General features: G+C 42.1%; 1 protein-coding gene across 8 annotated transcripts in view; it reads right to left on the minus strand.

Annotated features, from left to right (window-relative positions):
- Positions 1–26,545, minus strand: part of LOC126210336 (speckle-type POZ protein-like) — a 103,083-nt gene that overhangs the window by 40,073 nt on the left and 36,465 nt on the right. For 6 of the 8 annotated variants that reach the window (XM_049939548.1, XM_049939550.1, XM_049939547.1 and 3 more), the window contains one exon: positions 14,111–15,277. In XM_049939548.1, the coding sequence (XP_049795505.1) occupies positions 14,111–15,277 (1,167 nt within the window). The remainder of the gene's footprint in view (positions 1–14,110; positions 15,278–26,545) is intronic. The other 2 variants (XM_049939551.1, XM_049939552.1) reach the window with 1 other exon arrangement.

A 26,545-nucleotide genomic window follows, 5' to 3' on the forward strand; every position in this document is an offset into this window, starting at 1 on the left:
TGGTCACAAGCACGCAGGGCTTCAGATTGGGCAGCAGATGTCTTTATGAGCAAAGAACCAGACCGCATTTTACTCAGGGATTCCACTTCGCCATACTTATCTTCAATTGTCTCTACAAAAATAAAGGCTTGGTCGTGGCAAAACTTTCGACATCTGCCCTGGTACAAACCAGGTACCGAGGGAAAGGTTTCAACCCAAGCTGGTGAACTTCACCCTCTTCCCAAGGGTTGGCCAGGGAGGGGAAGGCCAATGGATCAGAAGGAGTGTCATGTTTTCTATCATACAATGGCCAGGATGTTGAAGCTTTTGTCACTTCATGTGCAAGGCGTCTGACCGAGTGCCACCCACTCCGACCAGGGGCTCACCCAATGGGCACCACCCAGCCACATCAAGGGTCATCTGGCACAGCGCCCACTGCAAGAGTTCTGAGGCCCCAAAGTGGCGAGCATCGACTCCTTGGCATTAACAGCTCAGGTACTAGCAATGTGATTCCTGTGTTGTCAGGGGGCTCAGCCAAGTGGGCGCTTAACAGCCCCGTCACACAGACTGGCTACCGTGATGGTGACCTAGCAGGAAGGGGGGCCAGGGTGCAAGGGGAAACAGGAGGGGAGGGGGAGAGGAGCAGCACCATGGAAACTAGGTTGGGAGTTCATCCCCAAATTGCTCACACTTAACAGAAAACGTTGGAAATGGGGGTCAAACCCCAAGGGGACCAAAAACACCAAATAGGAGATGGAAACAGTGTTGTAACTGCGACCAGGACGGTCGCGGGGTAGCACTGACGGGAAGCGCGGCGGGACCCGTGGAGAGGCCCGCGAACAACAACACAATGGAAAGGGACGGACACGACCAACGTAGGACAGAACGAGTACGACAAAACCGAACAACAGAGTCACAAGGAAACAAACTCGTACACGAACCTGGAAGAAATAAGTCTAGCGCAAGCGAGGTGTAAACCGACGTAAGCGAGATTAGACTGACTTGATGTGCGAGTGGCCTGCGCTTAAGTACGCTCTTGGGGGTGCCGCTATTGGCTGCTGGGACCATGTGTTCCACTGGTGGCGCCTCCACACTAAAAGCGGGCCAGGAGGTGCGCGCCGCCACAGCTTACGGTGCAGCGACCTCTATGGGTCTTCGACGTCCATGACGGCTGGCGCGGATTCAAATTCCTCAGCGCGCGGTACCAGAAACAGCAAACTAAACAATAGCACATACCAAAACAAAGCCGGAAGGATAGCCAGGTCAATATAAAGTAGTCCACCAAGAGGGAAAGGAGGGGGCAGGGAGAAAGGAGCAAGGACAGGAAAGGAGAGGAAAAGGGATGGTAATGCAGTCTGGAAAAAGGAAGAAGACTGCAATAGCTCAGGCGGGGCCCCACGCGCGCACCACACACGTACCCACTAATGGGACTGTGGGACACTGGGAAAGGGGGGGGGGGGGTGACAAACAAATAGACATGACATGTTTGAAGATGTTGACATCTGAGCCGTGGTAAAAATTGCTCTTTTGAAAAGCGCGCCGCAGCACGTAGTGTGAAGCAGTCGCCCTCCGCTTCTGGCGGTGGCGCCGCTGTGACAATCGCAGCTTTGGTGTCTCCCTCTGGTGGGAAAGGGGAAAGGTTGCCGGTTCATGTGCATTTAGGGGGTGCTATGAGCTCGCCAGAGAGTGAGTCTGGGTCAGGCTCTCGTCCCCAGCTTGCTAGTCTGTACCTCGTCCGAATTTGTGAGGCAGTAAGCGTCTGTGTCATCCGGACAGCTAGTATGTCTTTCGTTCGGACCAATCTTTAAAGCCAGATAAATGAGAGTCTTTCCATTCCGCCAGTAAGAGAACTCAGTGAGTGGTCGCCCGGTCAGGGCTTAGTTCCTGCATCCGAGTCTGCACGTTAAGCCGCCACTCTGCTCAAGTTGCTCAGGCAACGGTCATTGGCGGTTGGGTCGATTGGTCGCACACTGAGATACAAGATGACTTGTCCGCCTCGAGCGTCGGCGCATGTGAGGTCACCACGTGAGTCCAGTGGAACACGCCGTATAGCGAGGGGTAGTGGCTTCGCGGTCTACACAAGAGCAACAGGAGTCACCTACGACATCGGTCTGGCCGGTGTGAGCTGCGACGCCATGAGACGGAAGATCGGCGCGCCTTCCTGCGTTCGTTGAAGCGGCTGGCAGCGGACGGTTTGGGAGAGTGATTTGGGAGTGTTGCGCCAGGTCTTCTCCAGAAATCGCAGTTTATTAGAGGTTAAGTGATTGGTGATATGTTGTTTCATTTACTTGTTAAATTCTACTTGTTTTCTTGGTGAGGTCACAAGCCGCTTTGTTTTGAGGTTGTCCCACCATTCTTCTCCGTTTACCCATCCGCGGGAAGGTGGTTATTTATGAATTGGGTGGTCCGTTTTTGCCTTGTGGAGTAGGGGCGGATTAGAGCAACCTGCGGTTCGGGTTGCTCGGTAATCTCCCTATCAATCTGCCGTACGTTAGTAGCTGCCTCTGTCATGTTTGTCGGGTTTGGTGTGTTAACGAATTTATTGCTTGGAGTGTAACGGCCTAATTCCTGAAATATGTTTTGATCTTGCCTATCATCTTGAGAGGAGGTATCTGTGTACTGTAGAGCATGTTAACTTGTCTGGCCAACCTTGTATAATTTTATATAAGATTGCATTTCGTGGGCTTTTATTTAAATGGTCATTTTAGTATATAAAGTTGTCACCCTTCCACTGTAAGACTTTTCTTAGAAGTTAACATCAAGTTGCACTTTTGGTGGCAAAGTTAATATTTTCATTTTAGTGTTTTGTACCATTTCCATCCCTCCTACTGGGTGCATAGTTTGTGTGCTTGTGTGAATTGTTAAAATTTTTAGTTTAAACTAATCTGGTGTGTTGCAGATTTGCACCAGTGTAGTCTTTCAGAGTTTGTTGAGAGCGGTCGTAACTACGGCCGTGTCAAAAGGGAGCGGCAAGGTTCTCAGCCCAAAAGCTCATACAGTCAAAGATATGTTTCTTTCTGCCTCTGAATAAATTGTAACTTGATATTTAGTGGGTGCTTTCTGATTATAATTTTAAATCCGTTTCTTTAAAAAAAAAATAATAATAATAATAATAAAGTTGACATTATACCAATTATACTATCAACTACAGGAGTCATACCACACAATATCCACCAGTACATCAATGAAATACAGCTACATCCAAACTTATATATAAAACTACAGAAATTCGTAATTATTGATACATGTTCAATTACCCGAAAGTTCCTAGATGCAATATAACATATACAGTACAGTTAAAAGGAAGTCACGCTTGATCAAGGTCCGCATCACTTTCCATTTTTGACCAGACATAACGTCTGAGAAAATAAAGAAATAATAATAATAATAATAATAATAATAATAATAATTTTTAGGCACCATTACAGTGAATAAATTACCATTTGTTGAAAAGGAATTTGCTTATGGTTTCATCAGTTACTCCCTGGAAACTACTTCCACACTCACATAGTGGCATTAAATGTGTTAATGTTCTTGATGAATCGCTAGTAAGTAGAATAAATTCTCAAGAAAATTCTTTGAAAATAAAGCACGGTTCAACATCGAAACTGGTATCAGCACAAAGGACAAATAAAACAAGCAGAAGCATGTGTGTGTGTGTGTGTGTGTGTGTGTGTGTGTGTGTGTGTGTGTTCGGTGAAATAGGTAAAAAATCAGTTGTGTCATATTTGAGTAACTTTAAACTGTCAGAACAGGGCAGGAGCGTATAGAGGAACTATGGCTCAAGTTTGTTTAAAGTCACTGTAAAGGAACTTCTAAAGAAATGGACATTATTGCCCAATAGGTGTAAAACAAAGCATAGGGCTATAGACAGAGATGCTGAATGAAATACATTTAGCTGTCACGAGAGCAATGCATGAAGCCTTCAGTGACTACCAAAGCAGAATATTGTCAAACAATCTTTCAAAAAACCCAAAGAAATTCCGGATGTATAAAGGCTGATAATGGCACCAAAGTTAGTGTCCAGTCCCTAATGACTGAAACAGGAACTGAAACACTGTTGACAAATGTGCGTTTACAAAGGAAAATCCAGGAGAATTGTGCCAATTTGATCCTCAAACCACTGAAAAGATGAATGAAGTAAGTATTATACCTGGATCAGAATAGCCAAAGTGACAGCGAAACACAGTTGAGTAGGGAAGAGGGTGATGATGGGAACTGCCAGTTTGTGTGTGTGTGCGTGTGCGCGCGCACTTTATGGCTGTAGCAGCAACACCTGTGTGGTTCCTTACAGAACTACCTTCCCACGCCACCTTTTAATGTGCTCTACTGAGTTCTCTTTGCAGGTTCATTACATCTTTGTGGTTTAACACATGCACTCCTGCGTATAAAATGATACTGTGCTCCTTTTATTTGTATATCTTAACAGAAGCAAATGGGTAGTACACACTGTTTTTACAATAATCAGAATAATCACATTCAGTTGTTATATTTGATAGGTAACGGGTGTTAAAGTGAATATGAATCGTTCACGCAGTGAATCTGAATCATTCATGCAGATACAATAACTTATGTCATGAAAATAATATAAACTGCTATGACTCTAAGAGCAGTAATCCTCTTTGTTTGATTGAAGACCATGAGCGTTCCATTGTAGAAGAGTCATAACGAGGAAATGGGTGAGAGAAAAATTGAAGTGGCATCACCTGAGTGCCAGCCTTCAAAGACTCACTGCTACAGGGCACAGAGGCTGGAATATCCTCCTCCATGAGATCTACAGAGGCGTCAGTGGTCTCACTCTGTCAATCTGTGGAGTCCGGGGCAGAAAAACGGTTGGCGGTGCGCACCAGCAACACGGAGGTCAGCTGGGCGAGGGTATCATGTGGTGACACAGCCGAAGAGGATCTCTTGAGTTGGTGAAGGAGAAGACCATTTGGCTTTATTTGACTTCTTGGAGCCTTTCCGGTTGGCACAGGAAGACTCAGATGTTTGTTGGCTTGAGGGACGTAGGACGTCTTCGCGTGAGTATTCCTTCTGTCCTTTCCAGCCTGCCGGTTGTGTAACAGGTGACTTCGCTCTGTGAGGTGATTGCTTAGTGGCTTGTTGCACAACTGGACGAGGAGACGGTGATGCTATCATGACACTGGGAGATTTCCCAACCGCATTGCTGAAGTTGAGGTCGCCTGTCTGCGTGGATATGTCCTCCATGGAGCAAGATGTAGCAAGAACAGTACTGTGAGTACCAGATGGTAGAGTGCATGGTTTGCAACTAGCCAATAACTTGTGAGCCACCGGGTAAGGCACTTTTTTCTTTACCCGGATCTCCAGGACAGCCCGCTCATCGAGATACATAAACAATCTCGAGAGGAGGCAGCATGGCCGCAATTGCAGTTGATGCAGCAAGGGAGGGGGGGGGGGGGGGGGAGGCGGACGACGACAACAATCGCCTTCAATAGCATCCCTACCACAGGTTAAACATTTGGCCAGATGTCAAAAAGACCTTTGAGTGTGGTTGAAATGATGGCACTGGTAGCAGCTCATTGGATTCAGAATGTACGGTCCGACTGTAATAACTTCACAGCCTGCTTTGATCTCTGAGAGAAGCACCACTAAATGTGAGAGAAAGAGTGCATGTGGGCACTAAGGAAGCATCTACCTTTTTCATCACCTAATGGAAGGCAATGACACACTGATCAGAGAGGTACATTTGGATTTCTGTCTCCGTCAGACCATCGAGCAGTCTAGTGTAAATAACACCAGGGGAAGAATTCAGTGTTCGATGGGTCTCGAAACCAACAGGATACCCATGGAGGAGCGAAGCACGAGTACTGACAGTCTTCAGTACATGAAAACAAAAGGAACTGTGGTGCAGCTGGAAGGGTCTTTGAATCGTAAGCTTCATTCCATTTATGTTTTGTAGCTGTGGCCTGTGAAGCCAGCGTATCCGATAGTGTGCTCCTTCCAACTAGGTGCACATCTGCCTTAGGTGATTTTTCACACCTCCCAGACACCTAACGGAGGGACGAATCGGTAATTTGGGAAGGTAGCAGCTCAAGCAATCACCCCTCCCTAGTCCTGGCCTGTACCAGGGGGTCTCTACCTGTCAACCCAGGGCTGGAATTTGTGTCACCCAGTCACCTGTTATGCTTGAGATGTGTGAAGGAGCCTTCAGGAGCATGCAGGAAAGAAGAAGAAGAGGAACCTCAAATGCTGAAGTGGAGGAAGGACAGGAGAAGATGAACATGGAAAAAAAGGAGCAAGAAAACAGTGGAGAGTATTCTGATATTGAATACCAAAAACGCAGAATACGTTCCCAAAAGCACCCCAGACATGTACGCCAAGGGAGGGGAAAAGAAATAGCAAGAGGATACACATGCAGCACGGAAGGGAAAAGATGCTGCACAGGCTGGGACCCCGTGGTAGCCACGCACAAATCTACCAAAGAGCGGCGAATCCCCTGGGGGTATGGAGAAGCGTCATCGTTAGATGAAGACGTAACTTCAGGTGTGCCCCAGAGAAGTGTGTTGGGAGCCATGCTGTTTTTGTTGCATATTAATGACGTTGCTGATAATATTTGCAGATGATGCAGCTATTTATAGTGAAGTACTATTTGAAAGAAGCTGCATGAATATTCAATCGGATCTTAATAAGGCTTCAAAGTGGTGCAAAATTGGCACATTACTTTAACTGCTCAGTAATGTAAAATTGTGCACTTCATAAAGCGAAAAAACTTAGTATTCTAGACAATAATATCAGTGAGTCACAGGTGGAATCAGCAAACTCCTACAAATATCTGGGTGTAACACTTGGTAGGGATATGAAGTGGAATGATCACATAGACTCAATCATGTGTAAAGCAGGTGGTAGACTTTGGTCTGGTGGTAGAATACTGGGGAAGTGCAATCAATCTACAAAGGAGATTGCTTACAAATCAAACATGTGACCATTCTAGAATATGGATAAAAGGGTACCAACAGGATATATTGAACATATACAGAAAAGGGCAGTACAAATGGTCACGTTTGTTTGATCCGTGGGAGTGTGTCAGAGATACTAAAGGAACTGAACTGCAAGATTCTTGAAGACAGACCTAAACTATCGTGAAAAAGTGTAATGAAGTTACAAGAGCCAGCTTTGAGATGACTCTACGAATACACTGTACATACTCCTAATAATCTCCCCCCCCCCCCCCATGAACCATGGTCCTTGCATGCCTCAGCGATACAGATAGCCATGCTGTAGGTGCAACCACAATGGAGGGGTATCTGTTGAGAGGCCAGACAAACGTGTGGTTCCTGAAGAGGGGCAGCAGCCTTTCCAGTAGTTGCAGGGACAACAGTCTAGATGATTGACTGATCTGGCCTTGTAACACTAACCAAAACGGCCTTTCTGTGCTGGTATTGCAAACGGCTGAAAGCAAGTGGAAACTACAGCCGTAATTTTTCTCGATGGCATGCAGCTTTACTGTATGGTTAGATGATGATGGCATCCTCTTGGGTAAAATATTCCGGAGGTAAAATAGTCCCCCATTCACGTCTCTGGGTGGTGACTACTCAAGAGGACATCGTTATCAGGAGAAAGAAAACTGGTGTACTACGGATCGGAGCATGGAACGTCAGATCCCTTAATCGGGCAGGTAGGTTAGAAAATTTAAAAAGGGAAATGGATAGGTTAAAGTTAAATATATTGGGAATTAGTGAAGTTCGGTGGCAGCAGGAACAAGACTTCTGGTCAGGTGAATACAGGGTTATAAATACAAAATCAAATAGGGGTAATGCAGGAGTAGGTTTAATAATAAATAAAAAACTAGGAGTGTGGGTAAGCTACTACAAACAGCATAGTTAACGCATTATTGTAGCCAAGATAGACATGAAGCCCACGCATACCAAGATAGTACAAGTTTATATCCCAACTAGCTCCACAGATGACGAAGAGATTGATGAAATCTATGATGAGATAAAAGAAATCATTCAGGTAGTGAAGGGAGACGAAAATTTTATAGTCACGGGTGACTGGAATTTGATAGCAGGAAAAGGGAGAGAAGGAAACACAGTAGGTGAATATGGATTGGGGGGAAGAAATGAAAGAGGAAGACACCTAGCAGAATTTTGCACAGAGCATAACTTAATCATAGCTAACACTTGGTTCAAGAATCATAAAAGAAGGTTGTATACATGGAAGAGGTGTGGAGATACTAATAGGTTTCAGATAGATTACATAATGGTAAGACAGATTTTTTAAAATTATAAGACATTTCCAGGGGCAGATGTGGCCTTTGACCACAATCTATTGGTTATGAACTGTAGATTAAAACTGAAGAAACTGCAAAAAGGTGGGAATTTAAGGAGGTGGGACCTGGATAAACTGACAGAACCAGAGGTTGTAGATAGTTTCAGGGAGAACATTAGGGTACGATTGACAGGAATGAGGAAATGAAATACAGTAGAAGAAGAATGGGTAACATTGAGGGATGAAATAGTGAACGCAGCAGAGGATCAAGTAGGTAAAAAGACGAGGGCTAGTAGAAATCCTTGGGTAACCGAAGATATATTGAATTTAATAGATGAAAGGAGAAAATATAAAAATGCAGTAAATGAGGCAGAAAAAAGGAATACAAACGTCTCAAAAATGAGATTGTCAGGAAGTGCAAAGCGGCTAAGCAGGGATGGCTAGAGGACAAATGTAAGGATGTAGAGGCATAACTCCCTAAGGGTAAGATAAGTACTGCCTACAGGAAAATTAAAGAGACTTTTGGAGAAAAGAGAACCACTTGTATGAATATCAAGAGCTCAGATCGAAATCCAGTTCTAAGCAAAGAAGAGAAAGCCGGAAGGTGGAAGGAGTATATAGAGGGTCTGTACAAGGGTGATGTACTTGAGGACAATATTATGGAAATGGAAGAGGATGTACACGAAGATGAAATGGGAAATACAATACTGCGTGAAGCGTTTGACAGAGCACTGAAAGACCTAAGCCGAAACAATGCTCCGGGAGTAAACCACATTCCATTAGAACTACTGATAGCCTTGGGAGAGACAGCCAGCCCTGACAAAACTCTACTATCTGGTGAGCAAGATGTATGAGACAGGTGAAATACCCTCAGGCTTCAAGAAGAATATAATAGTTCCAATCCCAAAGAAAGCAGGTGTTGACAGATGTGAAAATTGTCGAACTAGCAGTTTAATAAACCAAGGCTGTAAAATACAAACACAAATTCTTTACAGATGAATGGAAAAACTGGTAGAAGCGGACATCAGGGAAGATCAGTTTGGATTCCGTAGAAATGTTGAAACACATGAGGCAATACTGACCCTACAACTTATCAATTAAGGAAAGGCAAACTAACATTTCTAGCATTTGTAGACTTAGAGAAAGCTTTTGACAATGTTGACTGGAATATTCTCTTTCAAATTCTGAAGGTGGAAGGGGTAAAATACGGGGAGCGAAAGGCTATTTACAATTTGCACTGAAACATAATGGCAGTTATAAGAGTCGAGGGGCACGAAAGGGAAGCAGTGGTTGGGAAGGGAGTGAGACAGGGTTGTAGCCTATCCCCGACAATATTCATTTGTATATTGAACAAGTAGTAAAGAAAACAAAAGAAAAATTCGGAGTAGGAATTAAAATCCATGGAGAAGAAATAAAAACTTTGAGGTTTGCTGATGACATTGTAATTCTGTAAAAGACAGCAAAGGAGCTGGAGGAGCAGCTGAATGGAATGGACAGTGTCTAGAGAGGAGGATATAAGATAAACATCAACAAAAGCAAAACGAGGATAATTGAATGTAGTCAAATTAAATCGGGTGATGCTGCGGGAATTAGATTAGGAAATGAGACGCTTAAAGTAGTAAATGAGTTTTGTTATTTGGGGAGCAAAATAAGCGACGATGGTCGAAGTAGAGAGGATATAAAATGTAGACTGGCAATGACAAGGAAAATGTTTCTGAAGAAGAGAAATTTGTTAACATCAAGTACAGATTAATGTGTCAGGAAGTCGTTTCTGGAAGTATTTGTATGGAGTGTGGCCATGTATGGAAGTGAAACGTGGACGATAAATAGTTTGGACAAGAAGAGAATAGAAGCTTTCGAAATGTGGTGCTACAGAAGAATGCTGATGATTAGATGCGTAGATCACATAACTAATGAGGAGGTATAGAATAGAATTAGGGAGAAGAGAAATTTGTGGCACACCTTTACTAGAAGAAGGGATCGGTTGGTAGGACATGTTCTGAGACATCAAGGGATCACCAATTTAGTATTGGAGGGCAGCGTGGAGGGTAAAATCCGTAGAGGGAGACCAAGAAATGAATACACTGAGCAGATTCAGAAGGATGTAGGTTGCAGTAGGTACTGGGAGATGGAGAAGCTTGCACAGGATAGAGTAGCATGGAGAGTTGCATCAAACCAGTCTCTGGACTGAAAACCAAAACAACAACTCTGGTTGTGGAATTGAGTCCCATGTACTTTTCACCCACTCACAAATCTGGGACAAATCAAGCCTTTTGATTTTTCCACTTGGTGTGTACTGCAGTATTCATCAGCTATCCATTGCATATATCACTGTGTAAGTGCAGGTTTGAATGGCAGATTTATACATAATCTAGTGGTTGTAGGATGGAAGGGATAATGCCCAAGTCTGTTTCCCCTTTTTGTAATTTATCTTGAACTTCCTTAGTTTTATGTCCGTGGAAGCTGGCCACGACCAGCATGTCACGTAAATTTAGTAGGGCACCAGGACAATGTTGCCAAACATGTGTCGCCCAGTCAGTCACGAGGTCATTGTCCATCCACCCTTTTGGATTCACTCTCCCTAATATGCCTTTCACTGATATTTTCGGAATAGTTTTCTTTTTAAATATCATGTAATGTGGTAGCTTTTGTCCATCGCCAGTTACATGCAACATCATTGTTCACCTTTGCTTCTCACTGCTGCCAATTTGTATAATGATGCAGGACTCTCCTTTCCTGATCACGGTGTTCTCGGGCGGCATTTCAGAATAAACTGGCATTTGATCAGCATTACCAGTTTGCAATAATATACAGGACTGTTCGCATTGCAGATTTAGCACGTAATGATGAAAATGCACTATTTTTTTTCCTTGTAATTGCCTGGAAGTCACTGATCAATGTTAGTTTTCCTCCGGAATCTTAATCCATTTTGGCCTGAAAAATCTTGATAGCCAGCTCCAGCTAGCTTTGAAACTGATAATGCTTAGTTCTTTGGCTAAAGCCAATGCTTTATGTTGGCACATTTCACTCATCACCGCACATATGTACTCTCGCTTCTCGTCTACACAATAGCAGAGCCTTTTTTCGAGGTCTGGATGCTTCACTTTTTGGCCGTGAAATGCCCACTGACGACTGTTAGCTTCTTGAAGCCGTGTTTTTGTTTTTTCGCCAGTTGTGAATACACCTCTCGCTCACATTGTACTTTCTTCCCACTGCACGATTTCCAATGGTCTCTGCTTCCTCAATAATTTTCAGTTTTTCTTTAGCACTGTACAAGCGATAATAATAACTTGTAGCCATAATTGACAAGTTTGTAGACATTGTTAATAGTTCACTTCTAACATGCTACTGGTGCGTCACAGACTGAAGCTTCAGCAATACAGTAATATAATTGGATCTATTGTTGGAGGCGGATCAGTAGCAACCTCATTTCGAATAATCTACGCATCCCAGTTTTTCGTCCTTAAATACAGGGAAAAAACATGCGCAGATTATTCAAGTATACATGGTACTGCAATCCCTTACCTATCGCTCACACAGGGATTGTGAGGATAAAATTACAATAATTACTGCACACACAGAGGCGTTCAGACAATCATTCTTCTAGTGATCCACAAGTGAATGGACTGAAAAGAAACCCTAATAAACAATGGTACGTACCCTACACCACGCACCTCACAGTGGTCTGCAGAGTATTGTGGCTAGCTTATCACAAATGAAAACAAGGGAAGAGCAAGCAACTGTGGGAACAAGTAAATGTAGAGCAACTGTTTTACACATTGATGTTAAAAGTGCTTAAATAAAACCCTGAGTCTCATTAAACAGCATATATTAAAAGAGGAATGTACATGCAGTCAAAATGTAAAACTGACTAATTCAGACTTTGTAATACGCGGTTTTGGTCCTTTTTTTAACTACAAAAAATTTAGAATTTTATGAGTTTCAGCTTTAAGTCACCGTCAGAATCTGTCAGACAAAAACGCAAAAGTGAAATAGATATCATACACATTACAAAGTGTTTATATATGCAAGACATATCATATTAAGAATTAAGATGGCATCAATCCATAGCATCTTCCCAAAACCCAAAGTGTGCAAGAATACCATGCTAGTCTTTTACACTAGGACTTCTGACAATATTGTGTATTGACGGATGTCTCACTTTTATATACAGGGTGTCCCAGCAATGTCATGACAAACTCTAAGTAAGGTGACTGACAACATAAGGACTCCTAAGTCCATAGACCTCTGTGTCTGCAAACACTGTCTTACACCACTAGGTGGTGCTGTACCCGGGAGTACTGGAGCAGAATGTGACTATTTCCTCACCGGAGTGCTAGCCAGTATACGAGCAGCACAGACCATTACACAAACGGGGAGCTTGCAGACCTGCAATTAGTGTGTGGAATAGATGAGCACAATGGATGAGATGCCGGATGTATTTATTGAGAACATATACCAGACAGACATCAACTGCAGCACAGTTTCTTTGCTCATTTGCATTGAGCTTTCTGTGACTACGAGTCATTAAGTAGCGGCAGAGCTAGTGAGAGCTGGCCACAATCGGTGTATTCAGTCATTGGGGAAGAAAGTGTGTCTGATACTGTGGAGACTGATCCAAGTGCCAACATTCATGCCATTACCTCGGACTTAATAATGTCTCTTGGTAGTGTCCAGCGTGTTTTTAACACTGAGTCCTTACATGCCTTTCATCTCCAAGGGGTGCAGTTATTGAATGCTGATGATCGCCCCGCACTTATGCGTTTTGCCCAGTGGTTTCTGGCACAAAGTGGACGAAATGTGAATTTCCCAGCTTACGTGTTGTTCACTAATGAGGCCACATTCACTGAGGATAGTGTATCCAATCTACTACAATCAGCATTTGTGGGCAGAAAACAACCCCCACAATGCGTGGCACCAGGTGGCGCAATATCGCTTCACACTTACTGTGTGGGCAAGTTCATTCGGCAACTGCTTAGTTGGGCAGTACCTTTTACCATCCCACTAGACCGATGTGAAGTGTAATACCTTTCTGGAACTGGTTCTTTGCAGCTTGCTTAAAGATGTTCCTGAAAATATGAGGTGCAGCATGTGGGTTCCAATATGATGCCTGCTCATTTTAGATGGTAATTCGTGTAGTTATCTGAATAGGTGAGTCCCACATGAATGGATTGAGCATGGTGGACCAGTTCCCCGGGCCCAAGCTTCCCAGATTAATTCCAGTATTTATATCTCTTTTGGGGAGCTATGAAATCTCTCATCTATTGCGATCCTGTGGAGTCTGAAATGGATCTCTTCCCAAGGATTGTCTGTACAGCTGCTACAACCAAAGAAACTCCTGGTGTGTTAAGTATGTCTGGCAGTCAATGCTCCATCTGTCTGGCATGTGTGGTGCAAACTTCGAACACCTGTTTTAACATTTTGGGCCATGTTCATATTGTAAACCATGTGTACTCATTATGCCCGATACATCTTCCCAGTGACTCATTTCCTTTCCAATATTGGGCTTCTGCTACCAGTTACCTCTGACATCTGTGGCCACAGGTTGCTATACGATTCTAGTCCTCACGACATGACCCACCTCCATTAGAAGTTTGTCACAATATTTTTGGGACGCCTCTAATATGCGTGTAACATTTTGTTATCTGAAAGATTACTTCTAATTTGTGTAACTGTTAAGTTTATACAAAAAAGTGATAAAGATTGAGTATAATGTCGTCTACGGTACATGTGATCAGGGACTGATTATGTGCCATTTATTGACCGATTCAAAAATTGTAGTTGGCTTGATCACCCATTAGACAAGAATGAACCAGCCACTATGAGGAGACCCATTAAAATAATTGACTTACTAAGCACCAGTACACACACAGTAAGTACTGATTGTTACACTGATAGTTACCTCTGGGAACCAGCTGCGATGAGCTGACTGATCTTTTCGACAGAGCCTGGGTCGCTGTGGAGGGCATCCTTCCAGCCTGTAGTGCCCATCACCTCCTCAATATGCCGCTTTATGAAAGCTACAGAAGCCTTGAGTAGGGCATCACATGAGTTGACCACAGCAAAGACTGCAGAATTGGCGGCATTGTCTATGGTGAGGCGCCTCGACAGCTCCACCTCGCACTGGCTCTTTAGCTCACACAGGTCGTAACGGTCTGCAAACACCAGCAAGCCTCGGGCCATATCGCACAGTGCCGGCGCGCGGCCTGTATACATGTAACGCAGTGCCTCTGCCACCACACCCGGTTCCACGCCCTCGATGTAGACGCAGTTTTCTTGTGCTTCCTTCATATCCTGCTGCAACATTCTGGCAAAGACAGGGCTGCGGGTGGACAGCACTGCCTTGTGCGCTTTGAATTTGACATCTCCAGCTTGCAGAATGAAGTCTGAAAAATCTTGGGACTCCAACAAATTACCGAAGTCTCTAGCGAGGCCGGGCTCAGTCTCCAGAGCAGAAGCGCTTGGCAACTCGTCCCACACAATGCACATAATCTCCACCTCGCACTCGAATGTCAAACTGTCACCCACATTCCTGTAACCATCTGTAATGGGAAAGGTGTCACTGATAGACTTTGGTGCTGACTTCTCACCCCCTTTAAGTGTACAGTATAACGGCGGATACACTTCGCGTTTCTCGTCTCCACCTAAAGAAAGTGTAGCTTTCAGGTTTGCTTTGGCAGGTTCCTTGCTTACTTTCAACCAGAAACAGAGATGCAACTCGTTGCCTTTCTTCGACAGCACCATGCACCACTCGCTTGAATTTGGGTGACGGAAAGAAGTAGATGCTATGCTGCTCACGTCCTCGGGCCAGTTCTTTATGCCCGTAACTGTCCAGGTGTAAACAACTTTTTCTTTCTCAAATCTTGTAATGCCTGCAGCTGACACATTATTGCACCTGCTTGCGGTGATCATTGGTGGTTGACATATTGTACCTTCCACAACAGGTGACAATAGCACCGTGGATGTCTGCGTCAAACTTGCATTACCAAACGAATGAGCCTGCGGAAATTGTGGACTTTGCGCTAATGGGAACATGTTGGTTGGCGCGTGGCACCTGAAACAGAGAGACCTGTCATTAGTGTAGAATACAGCAGCAACCAACATACTGAAGGAAAAACCATAATATCATGACTGCACATAGTTGGAAGACACATTAACAGCAGCTTTACATGGCTGCTTTGGAAACAGGGTTGTTAGAAGTACCACCAGATGAGTAGGGTGCGTAGGACATATCTGTGTGTTATATTTGCTTGTATTTCTTAGGGCCACACTGTCTCTTCTCAGGTGGAATATATTTATGAAATTCGACATTAGTCTACTTATTTCACAACTTTTGTCAAATAAATTAACATCTGGCCAAAGATAACTGTGCTGTCAAACACTACAATCTTCTATTTGCCGAAAAATATCAACACATGCAACTTGTGAGCTAACTCGGCAATGATAAAAAGTTGACATTCGAGTCTTGGGCTGCCACATATCTTTACTCTGCAATGGATTGTGCAGTCATACCACCCATGACACAGTGACTTATTATTCAAACATTGTAGTGTCTGTATAGGCAATTGATGTATTTGCTATAAAGGCATTTATAAATATAGGGTGTACATGAAGTCCAGGAGCACTTTCAATTATTTATTACACAAGAACAAAACATTTAAGTCCCCCCCCTCCCATGGATACCACCCGAACATAGTCTGGTAACTTTCCGACAGTCGGCACTAGTCGCAAACATGGCGAGTTCAGGTGCAGAGTGGGATTTCTGTGTGTTGGAGATTGACGAATGTTTAAAACCAGGTACAGTAAGAAGCCACCAACAAGGAAGGCCATTTACCACTGGCACAATACATTCGTTATGATGGGTTGCTTGTGCCCAGCAAAGAGAAGCGGACATCCCAGTGTGAGTGAAGTGAATGTGGATCGCGTAAGAGACACATTCATAAGGAGTCGAAAGAAATCAGTGCATTGTGCATCCCGTGAACTCTAAATGGCCCCAATGACAGTGTGCTCCACCCCATTTTCATCGTGAAGTTCGTGGATACCTGAGCACGGAGCTGCCGCATCAATGGATTGGCAGTGCTACAGAAGGGGACAGTTGTTTCATGAAATGGCCTCCCCAATCACCAGATCTCACTCCGTGTGACTTTTTCTTTGGGGACACAATAAAGATTGGGTGTATGTACTGCCTCCTACCACATGATGTAGCAGAGCTCCGGGAGAGAATATGGGAAGTGAGTTCCACAGTGACAATGCCATGCTGGGACGGGTATGGCAAGTATTCGATTACTGTATTGACGTCTGCTGGGTCACTCGTGGTTCACATATGGAACATTTGTAAAAAACTTTCAGAGATTCTCTTCAAATTGCAATATGCACGACATCTGTACAATGTTTAGTTCTTGTGCAATTAATAACATAGTGTTCCCGGACTTTAGTTACACCCTGTACGTCATGGTTCACCATAACTGATAATGATAACTGACACTTTTGTTCTATGAAGTATAATTTTATCTTCTTGGCCATTTCAAAAAACAAACTTTGGAAGTGCTTGTATAACAACATGGATCAGTGCCAGAAGACCATATAATTAATAAAAAGAAAAGAAAGCTACACAATTGTAAAAGGAACAAAATTACAAACAGTTGCACCACATTTCTTCTCTGGTTGCTCAAACTGCTCATCGACCCTTTTTAGCTTGTGTAAGAGACTAGACTCCCTAAAAATCAATTCAGAAAAGACTTTCTAGCACAAATTCATATTTGATGTTTTCTTTTCCTTTTCGTTTTTCTTTTCTTCTAGAAATGCTTTTCTTGCTATAGACAGTCTGCATTTGATATCATCTCTATTATGGTCATCTCCAGGCATTTTGCTGTATTAACAGCAAAACTCATCTTTTAGTGTCTCATTTCCTGGCCTTAAGCTATCTTGAATTCTTTATTTATATTGCGATTTGTACTGAACACTACCTTTATATCTGCACTCTTACAAACTATTGAAGAGTATGGCATGGGGAGCTTCCCACTGTACTACATATGAGGATCTCTTTCCATCCATTCATGTACAGTGCAGAGGAAGAATAATTGCTTAAATTTTTCTGTGCACACTAATTTGTCTGAACTAGTCTTCAGAGTCCCTATGGGAGCAACAAACAGGTTGCTGTAGTATTTCCTACATTCCTCAATTAATAACTGTTCTTTAAGCACTTTTTATATAGGTTATCATAGTACAGTTGACATCTACTTACAAGCTTCTGGCAGATCTGGTTTTTTTTTTTTTAACATTTCTAAAACTGCCTGTTTTTTTTATTTTAAATTTTTAAATATATTCTTTTGGTCCTGTCTGGAATGATACCCACACAAATGTAACATTTTAGAAAGGAATGCATGAATGTTTTTACACTGCCTCCTTTGTAAACTCAGTGTTTTCGCAGTATTTGCCACACGTTTTACCAATGTGATATTTCCCCTTTATACCCCCCACAAACTGTTACACTCAGGTATTTGTACTAGTTGACTGGTTCCAAATGTGACTCATTGATACCATAATCATACGCCAGTACTTTTCCACTTCTTGTTAAATGCACAATTTTATATTTCCGAATATTTAAACCAGCATTTACAGCAAGTTGCTAACCACTGCTCAACTTTAAATCTTATCAATATTTATGAGGTGTGAATCAAGCATTCACTTTGAACACTGAGTAATCAAAGCTAATCATGGGAATTTATCACTGCGTGAGGATCAGAGGAGTGCAACTCCATTTTAGCAATTTTGCAGGAGAAATGAAAGAAGGTATTTTAATTTGCAAATTTCATGTTTCCGTGACTTAATGCAAGCTTTACTGAAAAATCTCTGCACCACTAAACACCACACTAAAAAAACCCTGTGAAGATGACGATATAACTTTAAAAAATATTACTAACTGGTTCACCATTATTTGTTGTTTAATATAGGGCTAAGGAGATACGTCATTGTAATTCCAAGCAAATCAGTCTAAATAGAGGTTTTACATTTTGGGGGCACACACTTGGCTGAAAAAATATAGTACAAAAACCTTATTTCCACATTAAAAACTCATCAATTGCAGTTAAGATAAAAACTTATTAGTGGATTTTTATACCAGTGTCACCACTGAACATTAACTTCGACACAACCATTGCCATTGTGGACTAATCTCCAGCTTTCTCTTCTTTAAAATTTTTGTAGAATCTATTCATTAATAATACCAATGCGGCAAAGATCCACCAAGTCTTTTTTTCTCTTCCTGAAGATTTAGTGTTCCATCATATTTCATTTCCAACTAGAAGAGATTTATACCAAACAAATTAACAAACAACAGAGATGATCCTCCTTGGTACACAAAACGGGTCAGAACACTGTTGCAGAAACAACCAAAAAAATGTGCCAAATTTAAAGAGATGCAACTGCAAGATTGGCAATTTTCACAGAAGCTCAAAATTTAGTGTGGACTTCAATGCAAGACGCTTATTATAGTTTCCACAACGAAACTTTGTCTCGAAACCTGACAGAAAATCCAAAGAGATTCTGCTCGTTATGTGAAGTATGCTAGCGGAAGGACACAATCACTGCCTTCTCTGCACGATAGCAATGGAGTTACTATCAAAGACAGTGCTGCCAAAGCAGAGTTACTAAACACAGCCTTCTGAAATGCCTTCACAAAAGAAGACCACGTAAATATTCCAGAATTCAAATCAAGAACAGCTGCCAACATGAGAAACGTAGAAGTAAATGTCCTCAGAGTAGTGAAGCAACTTAAATCACTTAATAAAAGTAAGTCTTCTGGTCCAGACCGCATAACAATTAGGTTCCTTTCGGAGTATGCTGATGCATTAGTTCCATACTTAACCATCATATACAACCAATCGCTCCATGAAAGATCCGTACCCAAAGAATGGATAGTTGCACAGGTCACTCCAATATTCAAGAAAGGTAGTAGGAGTAATCCACTAAATTACAGGCCCATATCATTAACGTCGATATGCAGGAGGAGTTTGGAACATATATTGTGTTCAAACATTATGAATAACCTTGAAGAGAACGGTCTATTGACACACAGTAAACACCGATTTAGAAGACATCGTTCTTGTGAAACAACTAGCTCTTTACTCACACAAAGTGTTGAGTGCTATTGACAAGGGATTTCAAAGTGATTCCATATTTCTAGATTTCCAGAAGGCTTTTGACACTGTACCACACAAGCAACTTTTAGTGAAATTGTGTGCTTATGGAATGTCGTCTCAGTTATGTCAGAGATCACAGTTCATAGTAATTGACGGAAAGTCATTGAGCAAAACAGAAGTGATTTCTGGCATTCCCCAAGGTAATGTTATAGACTCCTTGCTGTTCCTTATCTATACAAATGATTTAGGAGACAATCTGAGCAGCCATCTTAGGTTGTTTTCAGATGATGTTGCTGTTTATTGTCTAGTAAAGTCATCAGAAGATCAAAACAAATTGCAAAACCATTAAGGAAAGATATCTGTATGGTACAAAAATTGGCAAATGATCCCAAATTACAAAAAGTGCTACAAGAAACCCATTAAACTTCAGTTACATGATAAATCACTAAAATCTGAAGGCCGTAAATTCAATTAATTACCGAGGAATTACAATTACGAACAACTTAAATTGGAAGGAACACAGAAAATGTTGTGGGGAAGGCTAACCAAAGACTACATTTTATTGACAGAACACTTAGAAAAGTAACAGATTTACTAAAGGGACTGCCTACACCAGGCACGCCTGTCTTCTTTTAGAATACTGCTGCGCAGTGTGAAATCCTTACCAGACGGGATTAACGGACTACATTGAGAAAGTTCAAAGAAGGGCAGCACGTTTTGTATTATTGCGAAATAGGTGAGATAGTGTCACTGAAATAATACAGGATTTGGGATGGACATCATTAAAACAAAAGTATTTTTCGTTGCAGCGGAATCTTCTCACGAAATTTCAATCGCCAACTTTCTCCTCCGCATGTGAAAATATTTTGCTGACACCGTTCTACATAGGGAGAAATGATCACCATAATAAAGTAACGGAAATCAGAGATCACACAGAAAGATATGGGTGTTCGTTTTTTCTGTGCGCTGTACGAGATTGGAATAATAGAGAATTATTGTGAAGTGGTTCGATGAACCCTCTGCTAAGCACTTAAATGTGATTTGCAGAGTATCCACATAAACGTGGGTGTTGCCATGGACAATCAAAAATTGGGACTTCCTGAAAAACTGAAAAACTTTTTAATTTTTGATCATGAAAATGTTTGGAAAAATGTGTGTTTAACATATCTTTTGTAATTTTAAAGCTGCATCACCTTAAGTAATTGTGTTCTATTTCGTTCAGTGTCAATTTTTGTGTTTTTCGGCAGTTCCTTCCGCATAGCACCAAAAACCAAGTCGACCCGATCCATTTCAACATCATCATACAGCCTTTGTTTTGAAGCAGTCCAAACAACAGTATATTACCCTGAAGGGTTCCAGATGTTACATTTTTTGCAGTCCTCTCCAAACTGGCACTGACAATCACGCTCCACTGAAGAGTGGCCACACTCAAAGAACCAATGCTCTATCATAGGAATGTTCAGAGTTTATAAGTATTGCACAAATGTTTCTGATACATAAAAACTAATAACGATAAACCCCATAAAAATTTCAACTTCACAACCACCTTTCAGGGGAAAGTACTTTGTCACTTATCTTCCACACTGGGCATCTGCAGAATGTGACCTTGCTTTAGGTACCTACTTAGTAAGTCGAGCTAAATATTGCCGCTGCTTTTCTATAACTTTCAGAAATCCACGGAACATCCCTCCCATGGTTCAGTCCCACTGATGTTCTTGCAACACTTAGTTGGACGTTTTCAGCAATTCTTGTACTTAAATGAATTGGTTGGCACTTCTTTCTTAGAAATTGATGTGTATGGCTTTCCTGACTGCCTATTCATTTTTCTTACACTCCTTCTCCCCTTGTCTGTGCTTCTCTTTTTCTCATTGTTTTTTCCTTTTCAAATACATTTCCTCTGTCACACTGGCTAGGTTCTTAATCATAAGAATCAATAATCAGTGAGTCTACTTCTTCCTGATGCATGTTTATTAACACCACAGTCCCAAATTCTCCAGTGAAAAATGGACTATTCCCCATGTGAAAGTACATTTTTTTCTATGTTAAGTGATAATATACTTTCCCTTGGAACTGTAAAACTTATCAATCCTTTGAATGGTAAAAGTTTTATAGACCAGCATAGAACTTCACAGCATTTTAGGAAACAAAATCCAGCATGAGACAACACTTTTTGGAAATACATCTGATGCACAGCAACGTGTACACTACATATTTTCGTATTATGAAAGCATAAATATGAATTCCATCCAATACAGCACAGTAGCTTCTGAAGCACTGAAATCAAGACTGTGCTGCACCTTTGTCAGCCAATAGCAGCACCACTTAAGTAGCATGAACACACAAACAGGTAAAATTAATAGTTTAAATTACTATACAAAAATTATGGCTAAAAGAAAAGCTAAGCTTTCACATACGAGGGCAGTTCAATAAGTAATGCAACACATTTTTTTTCTGAAACAGGGGTTGTTTTATTCAGCATTGAAATACACCAGGTTATTCCCCAATCTTTTAGCTACACAACACTATTTTTCAACGTAATCTCCATTCAATGCTACGGCCTTACGCCACCTTGAAATGAGCGCCTGTATGCCTGCACGGTACCATTCCACTGGTCGATGTCGGAGCCAACGTCGTACTGCATCAATAACTTCTTCATCATCCGCCTAGTGCGTCCCACGGATTGCGTCCTTCATTGGGCCAAACATATGGAAATCCGACGGTGCGACATCGGGGCTGTAGGGTGCATGAGGAAGAACAGTCCACTGAAGTTTTGTGAGCTCCTCTCGGGTGCGAAGACTTGTGTGAGGTCTTGCGTTGTCATGAAGAAGGAGAAGTTCGTTCAGATTTTTGTGCCTACGAACACGCTGAAGTCGTTTCTTCAATTTCTGAAGAGTAGCACAATACACTTCAGAGTTGATCGTTTGACCATGGGGAAGGACATCTAACAGAATAACCCCTTCAGCGTCCCAGAAGACTGTAACCATGACTTTACCGGCTGAGGGTATGGCTTTAAACTTTTTCTTGGTAGGGGAGTGGGTGTGTCGCCACTCCATTGATTGCCGTTTTGTTTCAGGTTCGAAGTGATGAACCCATGTTTCATCGTCTGTAACAATCTTTGACAAGAAATTGTCACCCTCAGCCACATGACGAGCAAGCAATTCCGCACAGATGGTTCTCCTTTGCTCTTTATGGTGTTCGGTTAGACAACGAGGGACCCAGCGGGAACAAACCTTTGAATATCCCAACTGGTGAACAATTGTGACAGCACTACCAACAGAGATGTCAAGTTGAGCACTGAGTTGTTTGATGGTGATCCGTCGATCATCTCGAACGAGTGTGTTCGCACGCTCCGCCATTGCAGGAGTCACAGCTGTGCACGGCCGGCCCGCACGCGGGAGATCAGACAGTCTTGCTTGACCTTGCGGCGATGATGACACACGCTTTGCCCAACGACTCACCGTGCTTTTGTCCACTTCCAGATCACCGTAGACATTCTGCAAGCGCCTATGAATATCTGAGATGCCCTCGTTTTCCGCCAAAAGAAACTCGATCACTGCCCGTTGTTTGCAACGCACATCCGTTACAGACGCCATTTTAACAGCTCCGTACAGCGCTGCCACCTGTCGTAAGTCAATGAAACTATACGAAACGAAGCGGGAATGTTTGAAAATATTCCACAAGAAATTTCCGGTTTTTTCAACCAAAATTGGCCGAGAAAAAAAATGTGTTGCATTACTTATTGAACTGCCCTCGTATAACACTGGCCATCAAAAATCATTTGCTGTTTCTCTCTGAGTGTGTGGCTAGGCAGGATCCTTTGAGCACAACTTTAACTACAGCAGCTGAATACCTGTTAAGTAGAATTATGAATTTCACTGCTGTGTGCCAATTATTTGAAGAGTTACCTAGCTGAGTACATATTCCGTCAAGCACAACTCTTTCGTAGTATAACCAATTATGTGTGAAACTGCTCGAGAACTTTGCTCAATTTTTTTTTTTTTTTTTAAGGATACTTATGATGGTGTCCTCTTGGGTAAAATATTCCGGAGGTAAAATAGTCCCCCATTCGGATCTCCGGGCAGGGACTACTCAAGGGGACGTCATTATCAGGAGAAAGAAAACTGGCGTTCTACGGATCGGAGCGTGGAATGTCAGATCCCTTAATCGGGCAGGTACGTTAGGAAATTTAAAAAGGGAAATGGATAGGTTAAAGTTAGATATAGTGGGGATTAGTGAAGTTCGGTGGCAGGAGGAACAAGACTTTTGGTCACGTGATTACAGGGTTATAAATACAAAATCAAATAGGGGTAATGCAGGAGTAGGTTTCATAATGAATAAAAAAATAGGAGTGCGGGTTAGCTACTACAAACAGCATAGTGAACGCATTACTGTGCCCAAGATAGACACAAAGCCCATGCCTACTACAGTAGTACAAGTTTATATGCCAACTAGCTCTGCAGATGATGAAGAAATTGAAGAAATGTATGACGAGATACAAGAAATTATTCAGGTAGTGAAGGGAGACGAAAATTTAATAGTCATGGGTGACTGGAATTCGTCAGTAGGTAAAGGGAGAGAAGGAAACATAGTAGGTGAATATGGATTGGGGGGAAGAAATGAAAGAGGAAGCCGCCTTGTAGAATTTTCCACAGAGCATAACTTAATCATAGCTAACACTTGGTTCAAGAATCATAAAAGAAGGTTGTATACATGGAAGAATCCTGGAGATACTAAAAGGTATCAGATAGATTATATAATGGTAAGACAGAGATTTAGGAACCAGGTTTTAAATTGTAAGACATTTCCAGGGGCAGATGTGGATTCTGACCACCATCTATTGGTTATGAACTGCAGATTGAAACTGAAGAAACTGCAAAAAGGTGGGAATTTAAGGAGATGGGACCTGGATAAACTGAAAGAACCAGAGGTTGTACAGAGTTTCATGGAGAGCATAAGGGAACAATTGACAGGAATGGAGGAAAGAAATACAGTAGAAGAAGAATGGGTAGCTCTGAGGGATGAAGTAGTGAAGGCAGCAGACGATCAAGTAGGTAAAAAGGCGAGGGCTAATAGAAATCCTTAGGTAACAGAAGAAATATTGAATTTAATTGATGAAAGGAGAAAATATAAAAATGCAGTGAATGAAGCAGGCAAAAAGGAATACAAACGTCTCAAAAATGAGATCGACAGGAAGTGCAAAACGGCTAAGCAGGGATGGCTAGAGGACAAATGTAAGGATATAGAGGCTTGTCTCACTAGGGGTAAGATAGATACTGCCTACAGGAAAATTAAAGAGACCTTTGGAGAGAAGAGAGCCACTTGTATGAATATCAAGAGCTCAGATGGAAGCCCGGTTCTAAGCAAAGAGGGAAAAGCAGAAAGGTGGAAGGAGTATATAGAGGGTCTATACAAGGACGATGTACTTGAGGACAATATTATGGAAATGGAAGAGGATGTAGACGAAGACGAAATGGGAGATACGCTACTGCGTGAAGAGTTCGACAGAGCACTGAAACACCTGAGTCGAAACAAGGCCCCGGGAGTAGACAACATTCCATTAGAACTACTGATGGCCTTGGGAGAGCCAGTCATGACAAAACTCTACCATCCGGTGAGCAAGATGTATGAGACAGGCGAAATACCCTCAGACTTCAAGCAGAATATAATAATTCCAATCCCAAAGAAAGCAGGTGTTGACAGATGTGAAAATTACCGAACTATCAGTTTAATAAATCACAGCTGCAAAATACTAACACGAATTCTTTACAGACAAATGGAAAAACTGGTAGAAGCGGACCTCGGGGAAGATCAGTTTGGATTCCGTAGAAATGTTGGAACACGCGAGGCAATACTAACCTTACGACTTACCTTAGAAGAAAGATTAAGAAAAGGCAAACCTACGTTTCTAGCATTTGTAGACTTAGAGAAAGCTTTTGACAATGTTAACTGGAATACTCTCTTTCAAATTCTTAAGGTGGCAGGGGTAAAATACAGGGAGCGAAAGGCTATTTACAATTTGTACAGAAACCAGATGGCAGTTATAAGAGAGTCGAGGGGCATGAAAGGGATCAGTGGTTGGGAAAGGAGTGAGACAGGGTTGTAGCCTCTCCCCGATGTTATTCAATCTGTATATTGAGCAAGCAGTAAAGGAAACAAAAGAAAAATTCGGAGTAGGTATTAAAATTCATGGAGAAGAAGTAAAAACTTTGAGGTTTGCCGATGACATTGTAATTCTGTCAGAGACAGCAAAGGGCGTGGAAGAGCAGTTGAACGGAATGGACGGTGTCTTGAAAGGAGGATATAAGATGAACATCAACAAAAGCAAAACGAGGATAATGGAATGTAGTCAAATTAAATCGGGTGATGCTGAGGGAATTGGATTAGGAAATGAGACACTTAAAGTAGTAAAGGAGTTTTGCTATTTAGGGAGTAAAATAACTGATGATGGTCGAAGTAGAGAGGATATAAAATGTAGACTGGCAATGGCAAGGAAATCATTTCTGAAGAAGAGAAATTTGTTAACATCGAGTATAGATTTAAGTGTCAGGAAGTCGTTTCTGAAAGTATTTGTATGGAGTGTAGCCATGTATGGAAGTGAAACATGGACGATAACTAGTTTGGACAAGAAGAGAATAGAAGCTTTCGAAATGTGGTGCTACAGAAGAATGCTGAAGATAAGGTGGGTAGATCACGTAACTAATGAGGAGGTATTGAATAGGATTGGGGAGAAGAGAAGTTTGTGGCACAACTCGACTAGAAGAAGGGATCGGTTGGTAGGACATGTTTTGAGGCATCAAGGGATCACAAATTTAGCATTTGAGGGCAGCGTGGAGAGTAAAAATCGTAGAGGGAGACCAAGAGATGATTACACTAAGCAGATTCAGAAGGATGTAGGTTGCAGTAGGTACTGGGAGATGAAGAAGATTGCACAGGATAGAGTAGCATGGAGAGCTGCATCAAACCAGTCTCAGGACTGAAGACCACAACAACAACAACAACTTATACTTTTTCCTGTTGTTACTGCATAATTGGTAATCTAGGAAAGAACTTAAATAAATATGAAAACTAACCTTGAAGCTTTGACTTTTTTAGCATGTGTTACACTTTTAGAGATATCAGACACAAATGTCTAAAATTTTAAATAAGGGCATAAATGGCTGGTCTTCTGGGCCCGAAATTGTCCTCCTCAGTGTCAG

Source organism: Schistocerca nitens, chromosome 10 (genome assembly GCF_023898315.1).
Source record: "Schistocerca nitens isolate TAMUIC-IGC-003100 chromosome 10, iqSchNite1.1, whole genome shotgun sequence".
NCBI lineage: Eukaryota > Metazoa > Arthropoda > Insecta > Orthoptera > Acrididae > Schistocerca > Schistocerca nitens.